This window comes from Scyliorhinus torazame, chromosome 8, assembly GCF_047496885.1.
Source record: "Scyliorhinus torazame isolate Kashiwa2021f chromosome 8, sScyTor2.1, whole genome shotgun sequence".
In the NCBI taxonomy this organism is placed as follows: Eukaryota; Metazoa; Chordata; class Chondrichthyes; order Carcharhiniformes; family Scyliorhinidae; genus Scyliorhinus; species Scyliorhinus torazame.
This window is the reverse complement of record NC_092714.1, coordinates 207,974,641-207,993,912: the sequence shown is the minus strand read 5'-3', so window position 1 is coordinate 207,993,912 and position 19,272 is coordinate 207,974,641. Positions and strand designations below refer to the sequence as shown.

General features: G+C 50.7%; 1 protein-coding gene across 1 annotated transcript in view; it reads right to left on the bottom strand.

Moving 5' to 3' along the window:
- The window catches only part of atp9a (ATPase phospholipid transporting 9A), a 286,828-nt gene that overhangs the window by 31,722 nt on the left and 235,834 nt on the right, over positions 1-19,272 (bottom strand). Inside the window, exon 24 of the mRNA XM_072514714.1 lies at positions 6,538-6,602. Coding sequence (XP_072370815.1) covers positions 6,538-6,602 — 65 coding nt within the window. The remainder of the gene's footprint in view (positions 1-6,537; positions 6,603-19,272) is intronic.

Sequence of the window (19,272 nt, the reverse complement as noted above, 5' to 3'; positions counted from 1 at the left end):
ACCCTTCGACGAAAGAACAAGTAAGTCTTACTCCAGCGATCGCTACCAGATAGGTGTTCCAGACTATCAACCCGTACCAGCCTTTTTGAATCCCGCAGGCCAGACCCAATTCGATAAGCCATTCGTTTCCCTGACCTGGTGGGCCATCACCAAAGTTAAGTATTGGCCTTTAGTGGTAGGTAATAGTCTAGAAGTAGGATTATTGTATAAGTATTGATTGCTGTATATAATAAATGATCGTTGATTTAACATTTACCAAGCGGTGTGCTGTATTATTAATCATTACTTGAGCTTGAACCACGTGGCGGTATCAGAAAGATACCTGGCGACTCGTGAGCAAAGGTGACAGAATTAGAGCTAATAAAACTAAGGCTAATAAGAGCAACAGTGGTCCCAACCTGTTTCCCCATTGCTCAGAAGACAATCACTCTATACCAGGGATCATCCCAGTGAACCTTCTCTGAACCTTCTCCAATTAAATAATATCTTTCCTTAAATAAGGAGACCAAAACTGCTCACACCACTCCAGCTGTGGGCTCACCAGTGCCTTGTATGGTTGCAGCAAGACTTCACTACTTTTATAATCCAACCCCCTTGAAATAAGGGCCAAAATTCCATTAGCCTTCCTGATTACCTTCTGCGCCTGTGTACTAGCTTTCTGTGTTTCGTGCACAAGTACCCTCAAGTCTCTTTGTGTTGCAGCTTTCTGCAGTTTTTCTCCATTTAAATATTACTCTGTTCTTTTATTCTTCCTTCCAAAATGAGCAATGTCACATCTTCCCACATTATACTCCATTTGCCAACTTTTTCCCCACTTACTTAACCTTTTTCTTGTACTGATGGTGCTTGGAAGAGAATGCAGGAATGTTGATCCTGTGACATTGAAGGAATGCCAGTATATGTTCATGAGCCAACAGAATGTGAACCATGATCAGGTGTGTTCATCACTCTATGGTGAAGCCCACGTGGCTTTGCTCAGACACGTGTCTCATAGCATCGAGAGCCCTACAAGTCCGGGAGCTGCTGTAAAGTCTGCACTGAAGGGCAGGGGTGGGGGGTGGGATGGATAGAACCTCGAGATGGGTAGATGGTCATGGCTGAAAATGAGGGGGGGGGTTGGACTTCTATAGTGGCTAGGCAAGGGTCTCTTGAATGTGTGTCTCAAGAGTGATAGGGGGGATGCCCAATAGTGTTTGAGGGAGGGTGCATGGACATAGTTTTCATTACACTGCTCAATGCTTAGACACATGTGCCACATTTGTGCCCTTATAATTTCTTCATCTTTCTTTTTCTACCATTATGCCCAGATGCAGCCCCAGCATCCACAGTAGTAGGAGAGAACTTGCCAACCACTGCACCCTCTTGCCTGTGATGGCTTTGGCCGCCATCCATCGGTGGTCTGAGTGACAGAGGGCTCTGGCCTGCTGAGAGTCTCCTACATAGGTGCAGATGCACCATCCCTGGCCTGACCTGCTGGTGGTGATGGGGGATCACTGTCACAAAGGAGGTGAAAAGGCAGGACACGATTGGGTGCCTGGTTGGCACTCTCTTGTCAGTGTGTAACAGCACCTCCCTGACTCCTAGAGAAGGGGTATTTGGAAGGAGCTTGAGGTGCCTCAGCCTCCTTTCACCTAGCCACTACTGCAATGCATCCATGGCTAGCACGATGCAGTGCAGATCTGAGCACACATCCGGCACTCACTGAATACTCAGCTGGAACTGGCTCTCTTCGTGGTGGAAGCCAAGCACTCACATGCTGGTGGTCATCTCAGTGCTCATAACATGAACGGACTCCTCAAGCTTTCGATCGAGTCTGCACATGGCTTCTGGCATCTTTGCCTGTCGTTCCCCTGTCTGTCTTTGCATCTCCATCATGTCTTTTAAGGTCAAGTCCAGAAGCTGGTCATCTGAAAGGGGCTCAGTATGGGCCTGAATTCTTGCAGTACCCCACATGCCAGAGACCTCAGCTGTCACATCCTCCATCAGCTGTGGGCACATGTCTGTGATGTGCTCACCAAACGGTGCCCCCCCCCCCCCCCCACTCCAAGCCTAATCTAGAAAATTCACCCACCGGGGTGAATGAGTCTTCACCTGTGGAGGGTATGGGTGAATCCCGTGTTGGTGCACCCTCTGAAGTTTCTGGGCTATCATCCTCAGAGGGGTGCTTGAGATGGAGGTATGGGGAGTGGAGATGGAGCTGCGGTCGGGGTGGGGGGGTGGAGAGAAGTGGAGCTGGGGTGGGGGGTGGCTTGGATCTGGGGATCGGCTGCCTCGTCTTCTTGGTTTTGGATCTGCTATGAGTTCTTGTAATGGAGAACAAAAGAATTTGCTGATGGTTATGCACACATCCTTCTCTGATCAATGTTCTCTGTCCGGTGTTCCAGGCATTGGTCCGATACATCCATTTGTCAACAGAGACTGCAGTCCTCCTCACTGGATTGGTGCACGACTCCAGGCTGGCTACCTGCTCAACATGGTCCTGGTACTCCCCAACAAGTTGGGTGGCCTCCTTCTTGAAGGGGGTGAGGATTCTTATGTCGGGTGGTCCTCCACCAGTCATGCTGTGCTCCTAGTGATTGTGCGCACTTTCCTCTTGCAGACATACAGAAGGATTGTACGTCATCTTGATGGGTGTAAGAGCAGTTTATGAGCATATATGCCTATGACAGCTGCTGAGCCCGACCCAGTAATGTTTAACAACCATACTGTCCTGTAACTGATACATTCACAGCGTGAAATGGCTGCCACACAGTCAGTCCATATATAGCATTTGCTGCTGAGGCCTGCATGCAATCCTCCTATCTGTCATCCCTTGTCATTTGGACATTTACATTGCCTGATGCCCTTATAAATGTCACTTTGCAGTGACTAGGCAGTGCAACTTAACCCTTGCATGATACTGTAGATTGTTCACCCTTTCTCAGTATTGGACGAAGATTCAGCTGAGGGCCCCAGGGGCTCGCCTGCACATCTATTTCTGTCCAGGCCTGGTGAGGGACCCCGACTGCCATCCCTGGCCTGCCGTTTTTCCCAGACCTGGAGGAGAACCTGCAACAAGACTTTGCGGAACTGCGAGGCCACTCGTTATTTGCTCTGAGACATCCTGAATCGCAGGCTAGCAGTGTGCAGGGATGGTGTGGAGGGGGGATTAGAAAATGTGCTTGCCGTATGAGAATGAAAGTGATGCTGCTGGCTTGCAGGGAATTAATTTCTGTCTGGTGCCCTCCAAATATGGTGTGTGGAACTACAACACTGTGAGGTGCTGGTTGCCCCCCCCCCCCCCCCCCAACGCTGCAGCAAGATTCGCTATGTTCCTCATGCATTCATAGCTAACTGGCTGACCTGCCACACAATCCCGTGCCACCATCCATCCTACCCCTGAGCGGGAGTATCACTCATTTCCACGCCTGCCACTGATCTCCACTCCAGAATGGAAAATTCCACCCATTAACTCTATTTCACTCTCCACAGATGCTGCCAGACCTGCTGAGTGTTCCAGCATTTTTTGTTTTTATTTCATCCTGAGTTCTGACTCACAGCATCAAAGAGAAATAATTTTAAAATGACACATGCATCCTGCTAGACTGTGGGTTGAAATTAACTAGTGTATTCCAAAGCACATTCCAATCGCAAAGTTCCTGTATTAAACTCTAAAGGACCATTCAGGCAATGTTTGTTTAACAATTAGGATGTGAAGTCATTAGGCAACACTGATTCATGTCAGAAGAATAATACATTCTCAATTCTATGGTATTACACTGCTGTTCTAAAGCAGCAGATGATTCACGAGCAACGTCACAGGCGATGTTGATATATTCAATAATTTATTTGGTAGTGTTGCTCATGGATGATATGCATGTGGATATCATCACTTCTGCATCAGAGTTTGTTAAATATGTAAAACTATCTACAGTTATAATGTGGAGATGCTGGCGTTGGACTGGGGTGAGCACAGTAAGAAGTTTTACAACACCAGGTTAAAATCCAACAGGTTTGTTTCGATGTCACTAGCTTTCGGAGCGCTGCTCCTTCCTCAGGTGAATGAAGAGGAATGTTCCAGAAACATATATATAGACAGATTCAAAGATGCCAGACAATGCTTGGAATGCGAGCATTAGCAGGTGATTAAATCTTTACAGATCCAGAGATGGGGTAACCCCAGGTTAAAGAGGTGTGAATTGTGTCAAGCCAGGACAGTTGGTAGGATTTTGCAGGCCAGATGGTGGGGGATGAATGTAATGCGACATGAATCCCAGGTCCCGGTTGAGGCCGCACTCATGTGTGCGGAACTTGGCTATAAGTTTCTGCTCGGCGATTCTGCGTTGTCGCGGGTCCTGAAGGCCGCCTTGGAGAACGCTTACCCGGAGATCAGAGGCTGATTGCCCTTGACTGCTGAAGTGTTCCCAGGCTGGAAGGGAACATTCCTGCCTGGTGATTGTCGCACGATGTCCGTTCATTCGTTGTCGCAGCGTCTGCATGGTCTCGCCAACGTACCACGCTTCGGGACATCCTTTCCTGCACAGTTATAGTGTGCTTCTGGCAGCACGGTAGCACAGGTAGATAGCACTGTGGCTTCACAGAGCCAGGGTTCGATTCCCCGCTGAGTCACTGTCTGTGCGGAGTCTGCACGTTCTCCCCGTGTCTGCGTGGGTTTCCTCCAGTTTCCTCCCACAGTCCAGAGACGTGCAGGTTAGGTGGATTGGCCAAATTGCCCTTAGTGTCCAAAAAAGGTTAGGAGGGGTTATTGGGTTACGGGGATAGGGTGGACGTGAGGGCTTAAGTGAGTCGGTGCAGACTCGATGGGCCGAATGGCCTCCTTCTGCACTGTATGTTCTATGTTCTGGGCTGGAGTGTCACAACATCCTTGGCTAGTGTGGGGTCAATTCCAGCCCCACTTGACCCGGAGTCACGGCACAAGTGAAACCAGAAGTTATTTTAAAATACCTGAGGACTTTGGCTGAGTTCAATTAGCTGCAGTCACCAGGTTTGTAAATTTAACACAAATAACCTTTTATTATTTAACAGTAATATAATTAAACTGACAAAAATGTAAGTGACTACCTAATTCCCCTAACCCAAAGCCTTGTTTCCAACATGCCCCACTCTACATATTCACACGCACACACACAGATAACATTGAAGAAAAGAGTAGTGGAGAGGGAAGAAGAATTTATGATAAAGTAAATAGGATGAAAGATTTCCGATGCACTATGATGGCTTTAGCACAGTGGTTAGCACTGTTGCTTCACAGCGCCAGGGTCCCAGGCTCGATTCCCGGCTTGGGTCACTGTCTGTGCAGAGTTTACATGTTCTCCCCGTGTCTGCGTGGGTTTCCTCCGGGTGCTCCGGTTTCCTCTCACAAGTCCTGAAAGACATGCTGTTAGGTAATTTGGACATTCTGAATTCTCCCTCAGTGTACCGAACAGGTGCCGGAATGTGGCGACTAGGGGATTTTCATAGTAACTTCATTGCAGTGTTAATGTAAGCCTACTTGTGACAAAGATTATTATTAAAGATTATTATTAGTTAAGGTCTTTCAGAAGTTCAAGCTTTTGTTTCGATGTTTCTTACTTCTAAGCTTGAGATCGTTTTCTTGAACAAGACTGTCTACTTTCTATGTAGATTCAAGATCATTTCAAATATATAAGGAGTGATTGAACGGCCTCGATGAGATTTGCGATGCTCGCCTCGCAAAATCTAACAAAATCTCACAAGACATTTCGATTAACCTATTTAAATGAGCCATTAGGTTCATTTAAATATATCTGCACCCGATTATCCGAGGCCCGGGAATGAATGCCCACACCTGGGAGAGTCCGCCATAGTACCGTTTCGCACTGTTCCACACAAATGTGGACCAAGTGTAGCGTCACCTGGGGGATCTATCAGGCTATCAGAGGCCCTTGGGTGGTCGGGCTCTGGGCAGGATGGTACCCTGGCACTCCCACTGCCACTCTGGAATCTTGGCACTGCCAGGCAGGGTGCCAGGCTGGCAGTGCCCAGGTGCCAGTGCTAGGGATCGGACCCAGGGACTTGCCCTTCAATTTTCTCCCTTTTGAGAAAACTTTCCCAAAGAAACCCAGCTGACAACAGGAACTAGCTGAATGAAGAATTTGTCACATTTTAATTGGACATAAATGTTAATCTCAAAAAACGTCAGAGTAAAATAGAATACGTATGAATTTTCATTTCGGGCCACACGGCACACTGCCCGTGTGGAGTTTGCACATTCTCCCCATGTCTGCATGGGTTCCACCTCCACAAGCCAATGATGTGCAGGGTAGGTGGATTGGCCAGGCCAAATTGCCCCTTAATTGGGGAAAAAAATGTCATTTTATCCACAGTGCAGACGGGAATTAGGAAGTAAGTAGCAATTTTCTTTTAAGAGATCATTTGCACCTGAATTATGCGCCCACGTTATCACTTTTTATAATATACTCCATGGATTAATTCAGATTTTCTCTGAAAGATGATTCTTTACTCTTTAATAAAGCTAGAAGTTACAGTAATAACTAAAAATATGTAAAACTTACTTACCCGATGACAAGGAAACCTTGGTACAGAGGGATGGAAGCAAAATAAAATACTGACGAAAAAACAGCCTATGGAAAGATACAGAGTTAGTTAACAAGTGTAACTATTTTAACTAGCATCAAAGTTGAATATATTCGTATATGCTTTTGAAACAGATATTACGAAAATATTAGTGGACAAGTGGTGAAATGGAGTCACCACTGTGATCTTCCACATCACTATTTCTGATTTAAGCCAGATTGTTGAAGTTTGTGCCTGGCCCCAAGGAGAGTGGAAATACATCAACTCAATATGTCCCAGTAATTAAACTGGTGGTGAGATAGATTATCATAGAATCTGTACAGAATCTCTACAGTGCAGAAGGATGCTATTCAGCCCATTGAGTCTGCACCGTCCTTTGGAAAGAGTAACCTACCTGGGCCCACACCCCAACCTTATCCCCATAATCCAGTAACCCCACCTAACCTTTTGGACAGAAAGGGGCAATTTAGCGTGGCCAATCCACATAACCTGCACATCTTTGGACTAAGGGAGGAAACCGGAGCATCCGGAGGAAACTCACAGGGAAAAAGTGCAAATTCCACACAGTCATCCGAGGCTGGAATTGAACCAGGGTCCCTGGCACTGTGAGGCAGCAGTGCTAACCAATGTGCCACCATGTCTCTGTATTTTCCACCAGATAAGTGTAGTGAAGAGAAGGTAGCTACTGCCAATATTTAAATAAACACTATAACCTCGTTTTATCAACTCTCAATGTCCATAATTCCATTAACCATTTACTGATATTGTACTATTGTTTGTTATTCTTGTAGATAAAGGAAGAGAAAAAAAATCTCTCAAATGTCTCCTTCTTTTCCTTCTATCTGCCTGCACATTTGGTGACTGGGGGAGGGAGGGGGAAATTTCTGTGCCCTCTGCACCTGTTTCTCCTTGGTGAGAGGTGGCCCACTGTTTGCCAGCAGTCCCACTACTGTCAATGAAATTTCCTATTGAACCTCGCTACGCTGCCAGGAAACCCATGGGTGGGACCGAAAGATCCCGCTGGTGACAATTGCCGGAAAATCCCCCCCGAGGTCTTTTATTAGATTGCCATCCAGTTATGCAACAATAAATCATCTTTATTAGTGTCACAAGTAGGCTTACATTAACACTGCAATTAAGTTACTGTGAAAAGCCCCTAGTCGCCACATTCCGGCACCTGTTCAGGTACACAGAAGGAGAATTCAGAATGTCCAATTCACCTAACAAGCACATCTTTCGGGACTTGTGGGAGGAATCAAGAGCACCCGGGGGAATCCCACATAGACACAGGGAGAGCGTGCAGACTCCACACAGTGACCCAAACCGGGAATCTAGCCCAGGTCCCTGCTGTTGTGAAGCAACAGTGCTAACCACTGTGCTACCGTGCCGCCCTATTAACAATAACCAAAGACGGTGTCAATCCACATCTAACACCAATCTGTATCATGGTATACAAAATAAATTGTCTTTCTCTTCTTCAGAATTTGGGACAGTTTCACTATGTTTTTACAATGCCATAAAGTTATCTTGTTCAAGTTTCATAACATACTCCTGTGTAGTATAATTATTTTTCCAGCCTGTGGCTCAGCTGTCACTGCATGGCAGAGGTTGGGGAAAAAAATAATAAAAAATAATTTTTAGAAACACACTTTGATGGAATTCCTTGGTCCTGGCGGACGTATGGCTCATAAAGCTGTTCACCAATTATAAAACAGCACAAGTCTATCTGATATTTCTAAAGAACTCCAATCCACTGGTACAGCGACATGAAACCCACAGCAACAGATTTAAATTCCACTAAAATGAAAACCTGATAGTTGCTATTTTTGTACTTGAAGCATTTCCAATGGGACATATAAATCATTTATATGTTCTTCACATGCGTGCATGTGATACGCAAAAACTTAAGTCCCATTTTACATTCAATCATGCAATTGGCCTTTTAATCTCCCCAAATACATACCCCAGGCAGTGTCTGTGCCCAGTGCAATCAAGAGTTATGGGAAGAGGAAGACACATGGCAGCAGGATGTCATTGCTATACGGAAACCTGGCTAAAGGAGGGGCAAAATTGGCAGCTCACTATCCCTGGTTATAGAGCCTTCAGACTCGATAAGAGTGGGAGATAAAAAAGGAGGGGGAGTAGCACTTCTGGTTAAAGGATCAATTCCAGATGTGAGAAAAGATGATATACCAAAGAGGTCAACAAACAAGACTTTATGGGTTGAGCTTTGAAATAGAAAAAGGGCAGTCAGACTACTGGGAGTATACTATACACCCCCAAATAGTGAACGGGAGATAGAAGAATAAATATGTAGGCAAATTTCCACCGGCAATGACTAGAGGGCAATAATGGTAGGAGACTTTTACTATCCCAAATATAAACTGGGATTCAAACAATATAAGGGGCACTGAGGGAGAAACATTCATGCAGTGTGCCCAGGAAAAAAATTAGTGGCAAACTCAATGAGAGGAGATGCAATTCTAGATATAGTTTTGGGAACTGAAGAAGGGCAAGTGGGTGAAGTGACAGTTGGCAACCATATCGGGGTTAGTGATCATAATTCAGTAAGATTCAGTATTACCATGGAAAAGGACAGAGATAAAGCAGGAGTAAAAGTTTTGAACTGGAGGAAGGCAAATTTTGCAAGAATGAGAAGGGACTTGGCTGAGGTGAACTGGTGGACAGCACTGCTCGAGGATAAATCAGTGGAAAACCAGTGGGAAGCACTAAAAAGTGAAATCCTGAATGTATAAAGGAGATATGCCCCCTCCAAAAACACAGATATTGGAAGGGGTAATCATAAAGAGAGAGGAATACTCGAAGGGTTGGAATCCTTGGAAGTTGATAAGTTGCCAGGGTCAGATGGATTATTTCCAAAGCTGCTGGAGAGGTCAGGAAGGAAATAGCAGATGCTCTGAGCATGATTTTCCATTCCTTACTAGATACAGGAGAGGTGCCGGAACACTGGAGGAATGCAAACATAGTTCCATTGTTGAGAAAAGGATCGGAGGAAATGGCAAACAATTATGGGCCAGTTAGTCTTACATCAATGGGCAAATTAGTAGAATCAATCCTGAGAGATAGGATTAACTGTCAAGTAGAAGGGCATGGACACGTCAGAGATAGTCAGCATGGGTTTGTTAAAGAAAGGTCTTACCTCACAAAGTAGATTGAATTCTTTGAGAAAGTGACAAGAAGGGTGATGAAGATAGTGCATTGGATGTTCTCTACATGGATTTTTGCAAGGTGTTTGACAAGTTCCCACATGGCAGATTGGCCAAGAAAGTAAAAGCCCGCTTCCGGTTGCGGCTATGCGGAGCTAAGCCGCACGATTCGGCAGCTCCTGCGAACACGGACTTTCGGGCTCGATAGAAGAGCCCCAACGGAATTTTTTCTACAGCCAACCCGTGGGGAAGAGAGGAGAGAGGTCCCCTACTAACTTGTATGGACCGGACCCGCAGCGAAATGGCCAAAAAAGTGGCATTGGAGCAGCGGGAGAAGAGAGGGAAAACAAGCAAAATGGCGGCGGGCGGGGACAAAGAGGAGATGCAGGAATTCATCAAGCGCTGCTTCGAGGAGCTGCGTAAGGAGAAGGACTTAGGGCAACCCAGAAAGCCCACGCAGTGAAGAACCAGGAGATCCAGGAAAAAGTGAGTGAGAATGAGGACGAGCTCTTGGGCCTGGTGGTGAAAGTGGAGCGGCACGAGGCGCTACACAAGACATGGGCGGGAAGACTCGAAGACCTGGAAAACAGGTCGAGGAGAAATAATCTGAGGATCCTGGGTCTCCCAGAAGGAGTGGAGGCGGGCCGACGCCGCGGCATATGCGGGCACAATGATCGGGGCGCTGATGGGTGCGGAGGCCCCCCCCGGGGTTGCTGGAGCTGGAAGGGGCGCACCGGGTGCTGGCGAGGAAGCCCAAGGCAAATGAGCCGGCAAGGGCGATGGTGGTGAGATTTCACCGGTTTACGGACAGAGAGAGGGTCCTGAAATGGGCCAAGAAGGAGCGGAGCAGCAAGTGGGACAATGCTGAGCTCAGAATATACCCGGACTGGAGCACGGAGGTCGCTAAGCGGAGAGCGGGTTTCAATCGGGCCAAAGCGGTGCTGCATCGGAAAGGAGTGAAATGTTGCAGCCAGCGCGACTGTGGGTTACACATAATGGGCAACACCACTACTTCGAAACGCCCGAAGAGGCGTGGACCTTTATACGAACTGAAAAGTTGGACTCTAATTGAGGGTTTGTGAGTGTGGGGGGTGTTTGAGGGTTGAAGTATGATGGTTGTTGTATATAGGGGGGCAATCACGCGCAGGGAATGTTATATGGGCTGGGGGAGAGAGACAAGGCCGCGACAGGAGCTGCGCCAGAGGGGGCGGGGCAGGCTTTGGAAAGCGCGGTTTTTTTCTCTCCCGTGTGCGGGAAGAAAGGCGGGAAGGGGAACGAAGGACCGTATATTGATGGGGAGACTCCCACACGGGGGGGTCAAAGGGATGGCGGGGGAAGCCGGGGTCAGCTCACTTACGGGAGTGATATGGGGGGAGCAAAAAAGCTAGACAGGGACCTAGCGGGGGGAGGGGAACGGGGCGCGGGGGGGGGGGGAGGGGGGGGGAAGGGTTGCTGCTGCACTGGCCGAAAGGGGAATGGGACACAGAAGAGGTGGTCGGGACGGAGGTCCCCCGGCTGGGGGACTGGAGGGTGAGGGAGACGCAAACACGGGATTGGCCCAGAAAAGGTGATGGCTAGTCGGCGGGGGGGGGAGCCCCTCCAATCCGGCTGATAACGTGGAACGTGAGGCGCCTGAATGGGCCGGTGAAGAGGGCTCGAGTGTTCGCGCACTTGAAGGGACTGAAGGCAGGCGTGGCTATGCTCCAAGAGACACACCTGAAGGTGGCGGACCAGGTTAGGTTAAGAAGGGGATGGGTAGGACAGGTATTTCACTCGGGACTGGACACGAAAAATAGAGGGGTGGCAATTCTGGTGGGAAAGCATGTGTCATTTGAGGCCAAGACTATCGTAGTGGATAATGGAGGGAGATATGTGATGGTGAGTGGTAGGTTGCAAGGGACGTGGGTGGTGTTGGTAAATGTATACGCCCTGAACTGGGGTGATGCTGGATTCATGAAGCGCATGTTGGGGCGCATTCCGGACCTGGAGGTAGGAGGACTGATAATGGGAGGGGACTTCAATACAGTGCTGGATCCAGCACTAGACCGCTCCAGATCAAGGACGGGAAAGAGGCCGGCGGCGGCCAAGGTGCTCAGGGGGTTTATGGATCAGATGGGGGGAGTGGACCCATGGAGGTTTGCAAGACCGCAGGCCAGGGAATTTTCTTTCTTTTCCCACGTGCACAAGGCCTACTCCCGGATAGATTTCTTTGTTCTGGGCAGGGCGCTCATCCCGAGGGTGGAGGGGACGGAGTATTCGGCCATAGCCGTTTCGGACCATGCACTGGGTGGAAATGCGGCTGGGAGAGGAGCGGGACCAACGCCCGCTGTGGCGGCTGGATGTGGGACTGCTGGCAGATGAGGTGGTGTGTGGGAAGGTGAGGGGGTGTCTCGAAAGGTACTTGGAAGCCAACGACAACTGGGAGGTGCGAGTGGGGGTGGTATGGGAGGCGTTGAAGGTGGTGATCAGGGGAGAACTAATCTCCATCAGGGCTCATAGGGAGAAGACAGAGGGCATGGAAAGGGAGAGGTTAGTGGGGGAGATTTTGTGAGTGGACAGGAGATACGCAGAGGCCCCGGAGGAAAGATTACTTGGGGAAAGGCGACGGCTCCAGACGGAGTTTGACCTGTTGACCACGGGGAAGGCGGAGGCACAGTGGAGGAAGGCGCAGGGGCGACCTACAAGTATGGGGAAAAGGCCAGTCGGATGCTGGCACACCAGCTCCGTAAGAGGACGGCAGCGAGGGAAATAGGGGGAATCAAAGATGGAGGGGGAACCACGGTTCAGAGTGCAACGAAAAAAAAATAAACAAGGTATTCAAGGCCTTCTATGAAGAGCTGTACAGATCCCAGCCCCCAGGGGGGGAAGAGGGGATGAGACGATTCCTAGACCAACTGCGGTTCCCGAGGGTGGAGGAGCAAGAGGTGGCTGGTTTGGGGGGACCAATCGGGTTGGAGGAGCTGAGTAAGGGTTTAGGGAGCATGCAGGTGGGGAAGGCCCCGGGGCCGGACGGGTTCCCGGTGGAGTTCTACAGAAAGTATGTGGACCTGCTGGCCCCGCTACTAGTGAGGACCTTTAACGAGGCAAGAGAGGAGGGGACCCTGCCCCCGACAATGTCGGAGGCGACAATTTCCTTGATTCTGAAGCGAGACAAGGACCCACTGCAATGTGGATCGTACAGGCCGATTTCGCTCCTCAATGTGGACGCTAAGTTATTGGCAAAAGTACTGGCCACGAGGATTGAGGACTGTGTCCTGGGGGTGATTCATGAGGACCAGACGGGATTCGTAAAGGGCAGGCAATTAAATACCAACGTGCGGTGGCTCTTAAACGTGATAATGATGACATCGGAGGAGGGAGAGGCGGAGATAGTGGCAGCTATGGATGCGGAAAAGGCCTTTGACCGAGTAGAGTGGGAGTACCTCTGGGAGGTGTTGCGTAGGTTTGGGTTTGGGGGAGGGTTTATTAGCTGGATTAAGCTCCTTTACAGCGCCCCGATGGCGAGTGTGGTGACGAACCGGCTGAGGTTGGAGTACTTTCGGCTGTACCGAGGAAGGAGGCAGGGGTGACCCCTGTCCCCCCTGGTGTTTACATTGGCGATCGAACCCTTGGCCATATCACTGAGGGAGTCTAATAAATGGAGGGGGTGGTCCGCGGGGGAGAAGAGCATCGGGTGTCGCTATATGCGGATGACCTGCTGCTGTACGTGGCAGACCCAATGGAGGGGATGGTGGAGGTCATGCAGACTCTGAGGGAGTTTGGGGAGTTCTCGGGCTATAAGCTCAATGTAGGGAAGAGTGAGCTTTTTGTACTACAGGCAGGGGACCAAGAAAGAGGGATAGGGGACCTACGGCTGAGACGGACGGTGGGGAGTTTTCGGTATCTGGGGATCCAGATAGCCAGGACTTGGGGGGCCCTACACAAATTGAATCTGACGAGGTTGGTGGACCAAATGGAGGTGGACTTCAAACGATGAGACATGTTGCCGCTCCCGTTGGCGGGTAGAGTGCAGTCGGTCAAAATGGTGGTCCTTCCGAGGTTTTTGTTTGTGTTTCAGTGCCCTCCCATCGTGATCACCAAGGGCTTTTTCAAGAGAGTAGGTAGGAGTATTATGGGGTTTGTGTGGGCGAATAAGACCCCGAGGGTAAGGAGAGGGTTCCTGGAACGCCGTAGGGACCGAGGAGGGCTGGCGCTGCCAAACCTAGGGAGCTACTACTGGGCAGCAAATGTGGCGATGATCTGCAAGTGGGTTATGGAGGGAGAGGGGGCGGCATGGAAGAGGATGGAGATGGCGTCCTGTAAAGGAACGAGCTTGGGGGCGTTGGTGATGGCACCGCTGCCGCTCTCGCCATCAAAGTATACCACGAGCCCGGTGGTGGCAGCAACGTTAAGGATCTGGGGCCAGTGGAGACGGCACAGGGGTGCAGTGGGAGCCTCGGTGTGGTCCCCGATCAGGGGTAACCACCGGTTTGTCCCGGGGAAGATGGACGGGGGGTTCCAGGGCTGGCATCGGGCGGGGATTAGAAGAATGGGGGACCTGTTCATTGACGGGACATTTGCGAGCCTAGGGGCACTGGAGGAGAAGTTTGAGTTACCCCCGGGAAATGCATTTAGATATATGCAGGTGAGGGCTTTTGTGAGGCGACAGGTCGGGGAATTCCCGTTGCTCCCGGCACAAGAAATTCAAGACAGGGTGATCTCGGGTGTATGGGTCGGGGAGGGCAGGGTTTCGGCAATACACCAAGAGATGAAAGAAGAGGGGGAAGCCCTAGCAGAAGAGTTGAAGGGTAAATGAGAGGAGTTGGGGGAGGAGATCGAGGAAGGTTTGTGGGCTGATGCCCTGGGTAGGGTTAATTCCTCCTCCTCATGTGCCAGACTCAGCCTGATACAATTTAAGGTGGTTCATAGAGCACACTTGACAGGGGCGAGGTTGAGTAGGTTCTTTGGGGTAGAGGACAGATGTGGAAGGTGTTCAGGGAGTCCGGCGAACCATGTCCACATGTTTTGGTCATGCCCGGCACTGGAGGGGTTCTGGAGAGGAGTGGCGGGAGCAATATCCCAGGTGGTGAAAGTCCGGGTCAAGCCAAGCTGGGGGCTAGCAATATTCGGAGTAGTGGAGGAGCCGGGAGTGCAGGAGGCGAAAGAGGCCGGCATTCTGGCCTTTGCGTCCCTAGTAGCCCGGCGAAGGATCTTGCTAATGTGGAAGGAGGCGAAGCCCCCCAGCGTGGAGGCCTGGATAAACGACATGGCTGGGTTCATAAAGCTGGAGAGAATTAAGTTTGTCTTGAGAGGGTCTGCGCAGGGGTTCTACAGGCGGTGGCAACCGTTCCTAGACTACCTCGCGAAGCGTTAGAGGAAGGTCGGTCAACCCTTGGGGGGGGGGGGCGGGGGGGGGGGAGAGATTGTTTGAGGGGAGGGATGAGCGGGAGATAACATGGAGGGTGGGGGAAACTGGCACGTGCGGGCGAGAGCCAGTGTATAAAGCTATGTAAATATACCATTTTGCCATGTATATATCTTGCTCAGTGCGATTTTGTGTTATTTTGTTACGGGGGGGGGGGGGGGGGGGGCGGGGGGGGGGGGTTATTGTTTGTAAGGTGAAAAAATTATGTTGTTAAAAAACTTTAATCAATATATTTTTTTTTAAAGTAAAAGCCCATTGGATACAGGGCAAGGTGGCAAACTGGATAAAACGTTGGCGTAGTAACAAGAAACAAAGGGTAATGGTTGATGGATGCCCTTGCAAATGGAAAGTTATTGCAAGTAGTGTTCCGAAGGGCTTGGTGTTTGGACACTTCCTGTTTGTGTTTTATATTAACAATTTGGATGTGAGCATGGGGGCACGATTGGGAAATTTGCAGATGACACAATTATTGGCCGAGTAGTGGACAGTGTAGAGGATACTATAGGATGCGATTCTCCGGAAAGATTTCTAAGTGTTGTAGCGAGCGGAAACTGCCGCAAGCTTCCCAACGCTCGGCTCAGCGAGACCAGCAATGATATTCAACTTTAATTGGTCCACATAACGAGGCCCCAGAGGCTTCTTGCTGCAACTAAAGGCTCGCCAGCCGATTCGCCGCCACCAGTCAGCTTGCAACAATAACACCCAGGAGATAGGCCCCAAGATTCGGGGATGCAGAACTGGAGAGGCTCCTAGACGCAATGGAGACGCAGGAGCGATGTCCTGTTCCCCTGAGGGTCCCAAGGTTCAGCCACAGGGCAACCCGGGATGAGGTAGCAGCGGCTGTAAGCTCCAGGAGTGTGACCAGGGCGACTGGCCTAAAGTGCCATAAAAAGTCAACGACCTACTCTGGGCAGCACGAGTGAGTAGACAGTAACAACCCCCCCCCCCCCCCACGCGAACATCTAACCACCCCCACAACTCTCCATGCGACCCTCAATACGCCCTTCAAAACCCCTCCCCCAAACCTTCCTTCACATACCCCCTCCTACCACTGTGAACCACGTGTGTGGCTAAAGATGCCCTCTCTGTGTCTCCTTTGTAAAATGCTCCCACAATCACCGGGAGAGGGTCCAGACTGGCGGAGGGGTGCCGGACTTAAGAATCCTCATCTCCTTTGAGGAGCGGGCCCTGGAGGTGACAGAGGACAGGGCGGTCATCCACGCGGAAGCGGGCGGGCACCACAGAGATTAGGAATCCCTGGTTCCACTAGAGGACCTGTCAAACGTGAGTTGTTATTGCCTTACTGACTGACCCTTCCCTCCCACTGACCACATGTCCATTCTCCCGCAGGTCTTCCAGCCGACGGCACTGGCCCACCCCGAGGGGCAGCCTCTCCAACCTCCCAGGAAACCACCTTGGAGGTGAGCTATGAAGCTGACAGGATCGATGCGTCACAGCTGTCATCCCCATCCTCCACTAGCGCAGATTCACACACCTCGGTGGGAAATATTAATGGTTAGGCTTTTGGAGTACAATCTGGTGAGCACCACGCAGCTGCTGATCTGATAGAGGCAGGAACCCCCAGGCGAGACAGCAGTTGGAGAGCTGCTGGACCCCACGATCCAGCTGATCTCAGCCTCATGCTGAACCTCTGGTACAGGGTTACCCCGAACTGATGGAGACGTTAGAGAGTGGGCAGGACATTCAGAGGGAGATGTCAGCGACACTCCAGCAGATCCTTAGCCGATTGGAAGAGTCCCAGAGACAACCGGATTTGGAGATATCGCCGGCAATGAGTGACTGAGGCCAACACTGCTAGGCTGCCGACCACAGTGGAGAACCTGGTGCATGACTAATGAAGGTGTCCAAGCCATCATGCAGTCGGTGATGGCCATGGCTGAGGGTCTCGGCAGAATGTCCAACTCACTCGAGGGTGTGACCCTGTACCAGGCCCACCATGATGAGGTGTTGCGGTACATGTCCCGCTCTCACATGCAAATGGCTGAGGTGCTGCAAAGCTTGTCCCAGTGGCCAGTGGGCATGGCTGAGGCACTGCAGAGCATGTGCCGGTCATTGAGGAACATCGCCGAGGGCATCGACACGATGGTACAGACATCGGGGAACCTGGCAGAGCCAGATGATGGAGGGGCAGCTGGGGCGCTAACCGGGAGGAGGGGGCACCGGATGGCTACCTGGACCGATCCATAGAGTGGCGACGGTGGTCACCAGCTCCCCTGACTTCCACTCCTCTGGTGTGGCCACGTCTTACAGTCAGCATCTGGAACAGGGAGGAACAGCTGTGCATATGCCGCCATCAAGTGTGCCGGGGCCTGCTGCTCCAGAGCCTCCAGAGAACACCCACTGGGGGATCGAACGTCACGGGTTGAGGTAAGCAGCTGGCTGCCTCCACCTACTTCTTGGGCACACAGCTCGACATTGCAATAAAGCTAAGAAGGCAAAACACATCGAGGATCAGAGGGCACCGGGGCGGGGGTTGGGGGAGGGGGTCAGGGGGAGGGTGGGAGAGGGATGGCACCATCGGGAGAGTGGGGAATTATAAAACACAATAAACACCCTTGACCACAACCAGTATGACACCTCTGTCACTTTCGTCCGCAATGCGGCCCGACCACCGAACCGTTGGCCCATCTCTCCAGGCATCGCCCCCTCCCTTTAGCACTCACCCACCCTCTGGCTGTGGACATGTCCCCGGAGCTGTGTCCCCTCCCCTGGGTGTTCAGATGTTGGCTGCTGCGTTGTGGTGTTGCCTGCCGCAGTGTTCAGGCACAGTGTCCATGCATCAAGGTGTGATTGGGATGCGAGGCAATGAGCCTCACATGCCACATGGCCCGCCCACCCGCGGGAATACACTTGGGATGTGTGAAGTGCTCACTTAGCCATGATTGCCAATTCCCTATTAGCGATAGCCTTCAGCCGCACGGCCAGAGGCCTCGGCAGTCGGTGGAGTTTATGGGTGGTTGGTGGGGCAGACGTGCAAGGTCTAGGGTTGCCCACAAATGGGTACACACGATCCAGGGGTTGGCATGCTTTTGCAATGAGCGGTTGCCCCCCCCAGTGACCCCTCCCATGGCGGCCCATCCCTGCGGAGGGTCCCCTACACCCAGTCGAGGGTCCCCAACCCTCCCCCTCCCTCCCCCCCGAGCACTGGGGTGGCGAGCGCAGCGCCCCCAGGCTCTTTGCCTGAAAGCATAGATGGTTACTCACTTCCTCAGTTCCCCACAGAAGCCGTTCCGCCAGGTTCACTTTTTTCAAAAGAAGTACTAATTGACGCCAGTGTGAGCACTTGCTGGGGAGGCCATTAAATCACAGGAGGCCGTTGAATAAAGTTTGATTCCCGTTAATTGTATGGAAATAGGACTTAAGTGGTGATAATTAGTTTCTTGGCACACTACGGCAAGACTCCGATTTCCCCTACGGGAGCGGGCCGGTTGCATCGCAGACTGTTTGGCGCCTCGCACGGTTCTCATTTTCGTCCTCTCCCGCTATTCACCGGCCTAATTTTGCTCAAGCAAGAGCACATCGAGGCTGGAAATTGCGCCCTTAATCTCCAGAGTGATACAGATAGGTTGGTGCGGTGGGCGATAAATTGGCAGATGTATTTAATACAGAGAAGTGTGAAGTCATGCATATCGGGAGGTCAAACAGTTATAGGGAGTACACATAAATGGGAATATACTAAATGGGATACATGAAGTCTTACAACACCAGGTTAAAGTCCAACAGGTTTGTTTCGATGTCACTAGCTTTCGGAGCGCTGCTCCTTCCTCAGGTGAATGAAGAGGTCTGTTCCAGAAACACATATATAGACAAATTCAAAGATGCCAAACAATGCTTGGAATGCGAGCATTAGCAGGTGATTAAATCTTTACAGATCCAGAGATGGGGTAACCCCAGGTTAATGAGGTGTGAATTGTACCAAGCCAGGACAGTTGGTAGGATTTCGCAGGCCAGATGGTGGGGGATGAATGTAATGCGACATGAATCCCAGGTCCCGGTTGAGGCCGCACTCATGTGTGCGGAACTTGGCTATAAGTTTCTGCTCGGCGATTCTGCGTTGTCGCGGGTGATGACGATGATGACATTGATGACGATGAACATCTTGCCAAGGTCATCCCCACACCCCCA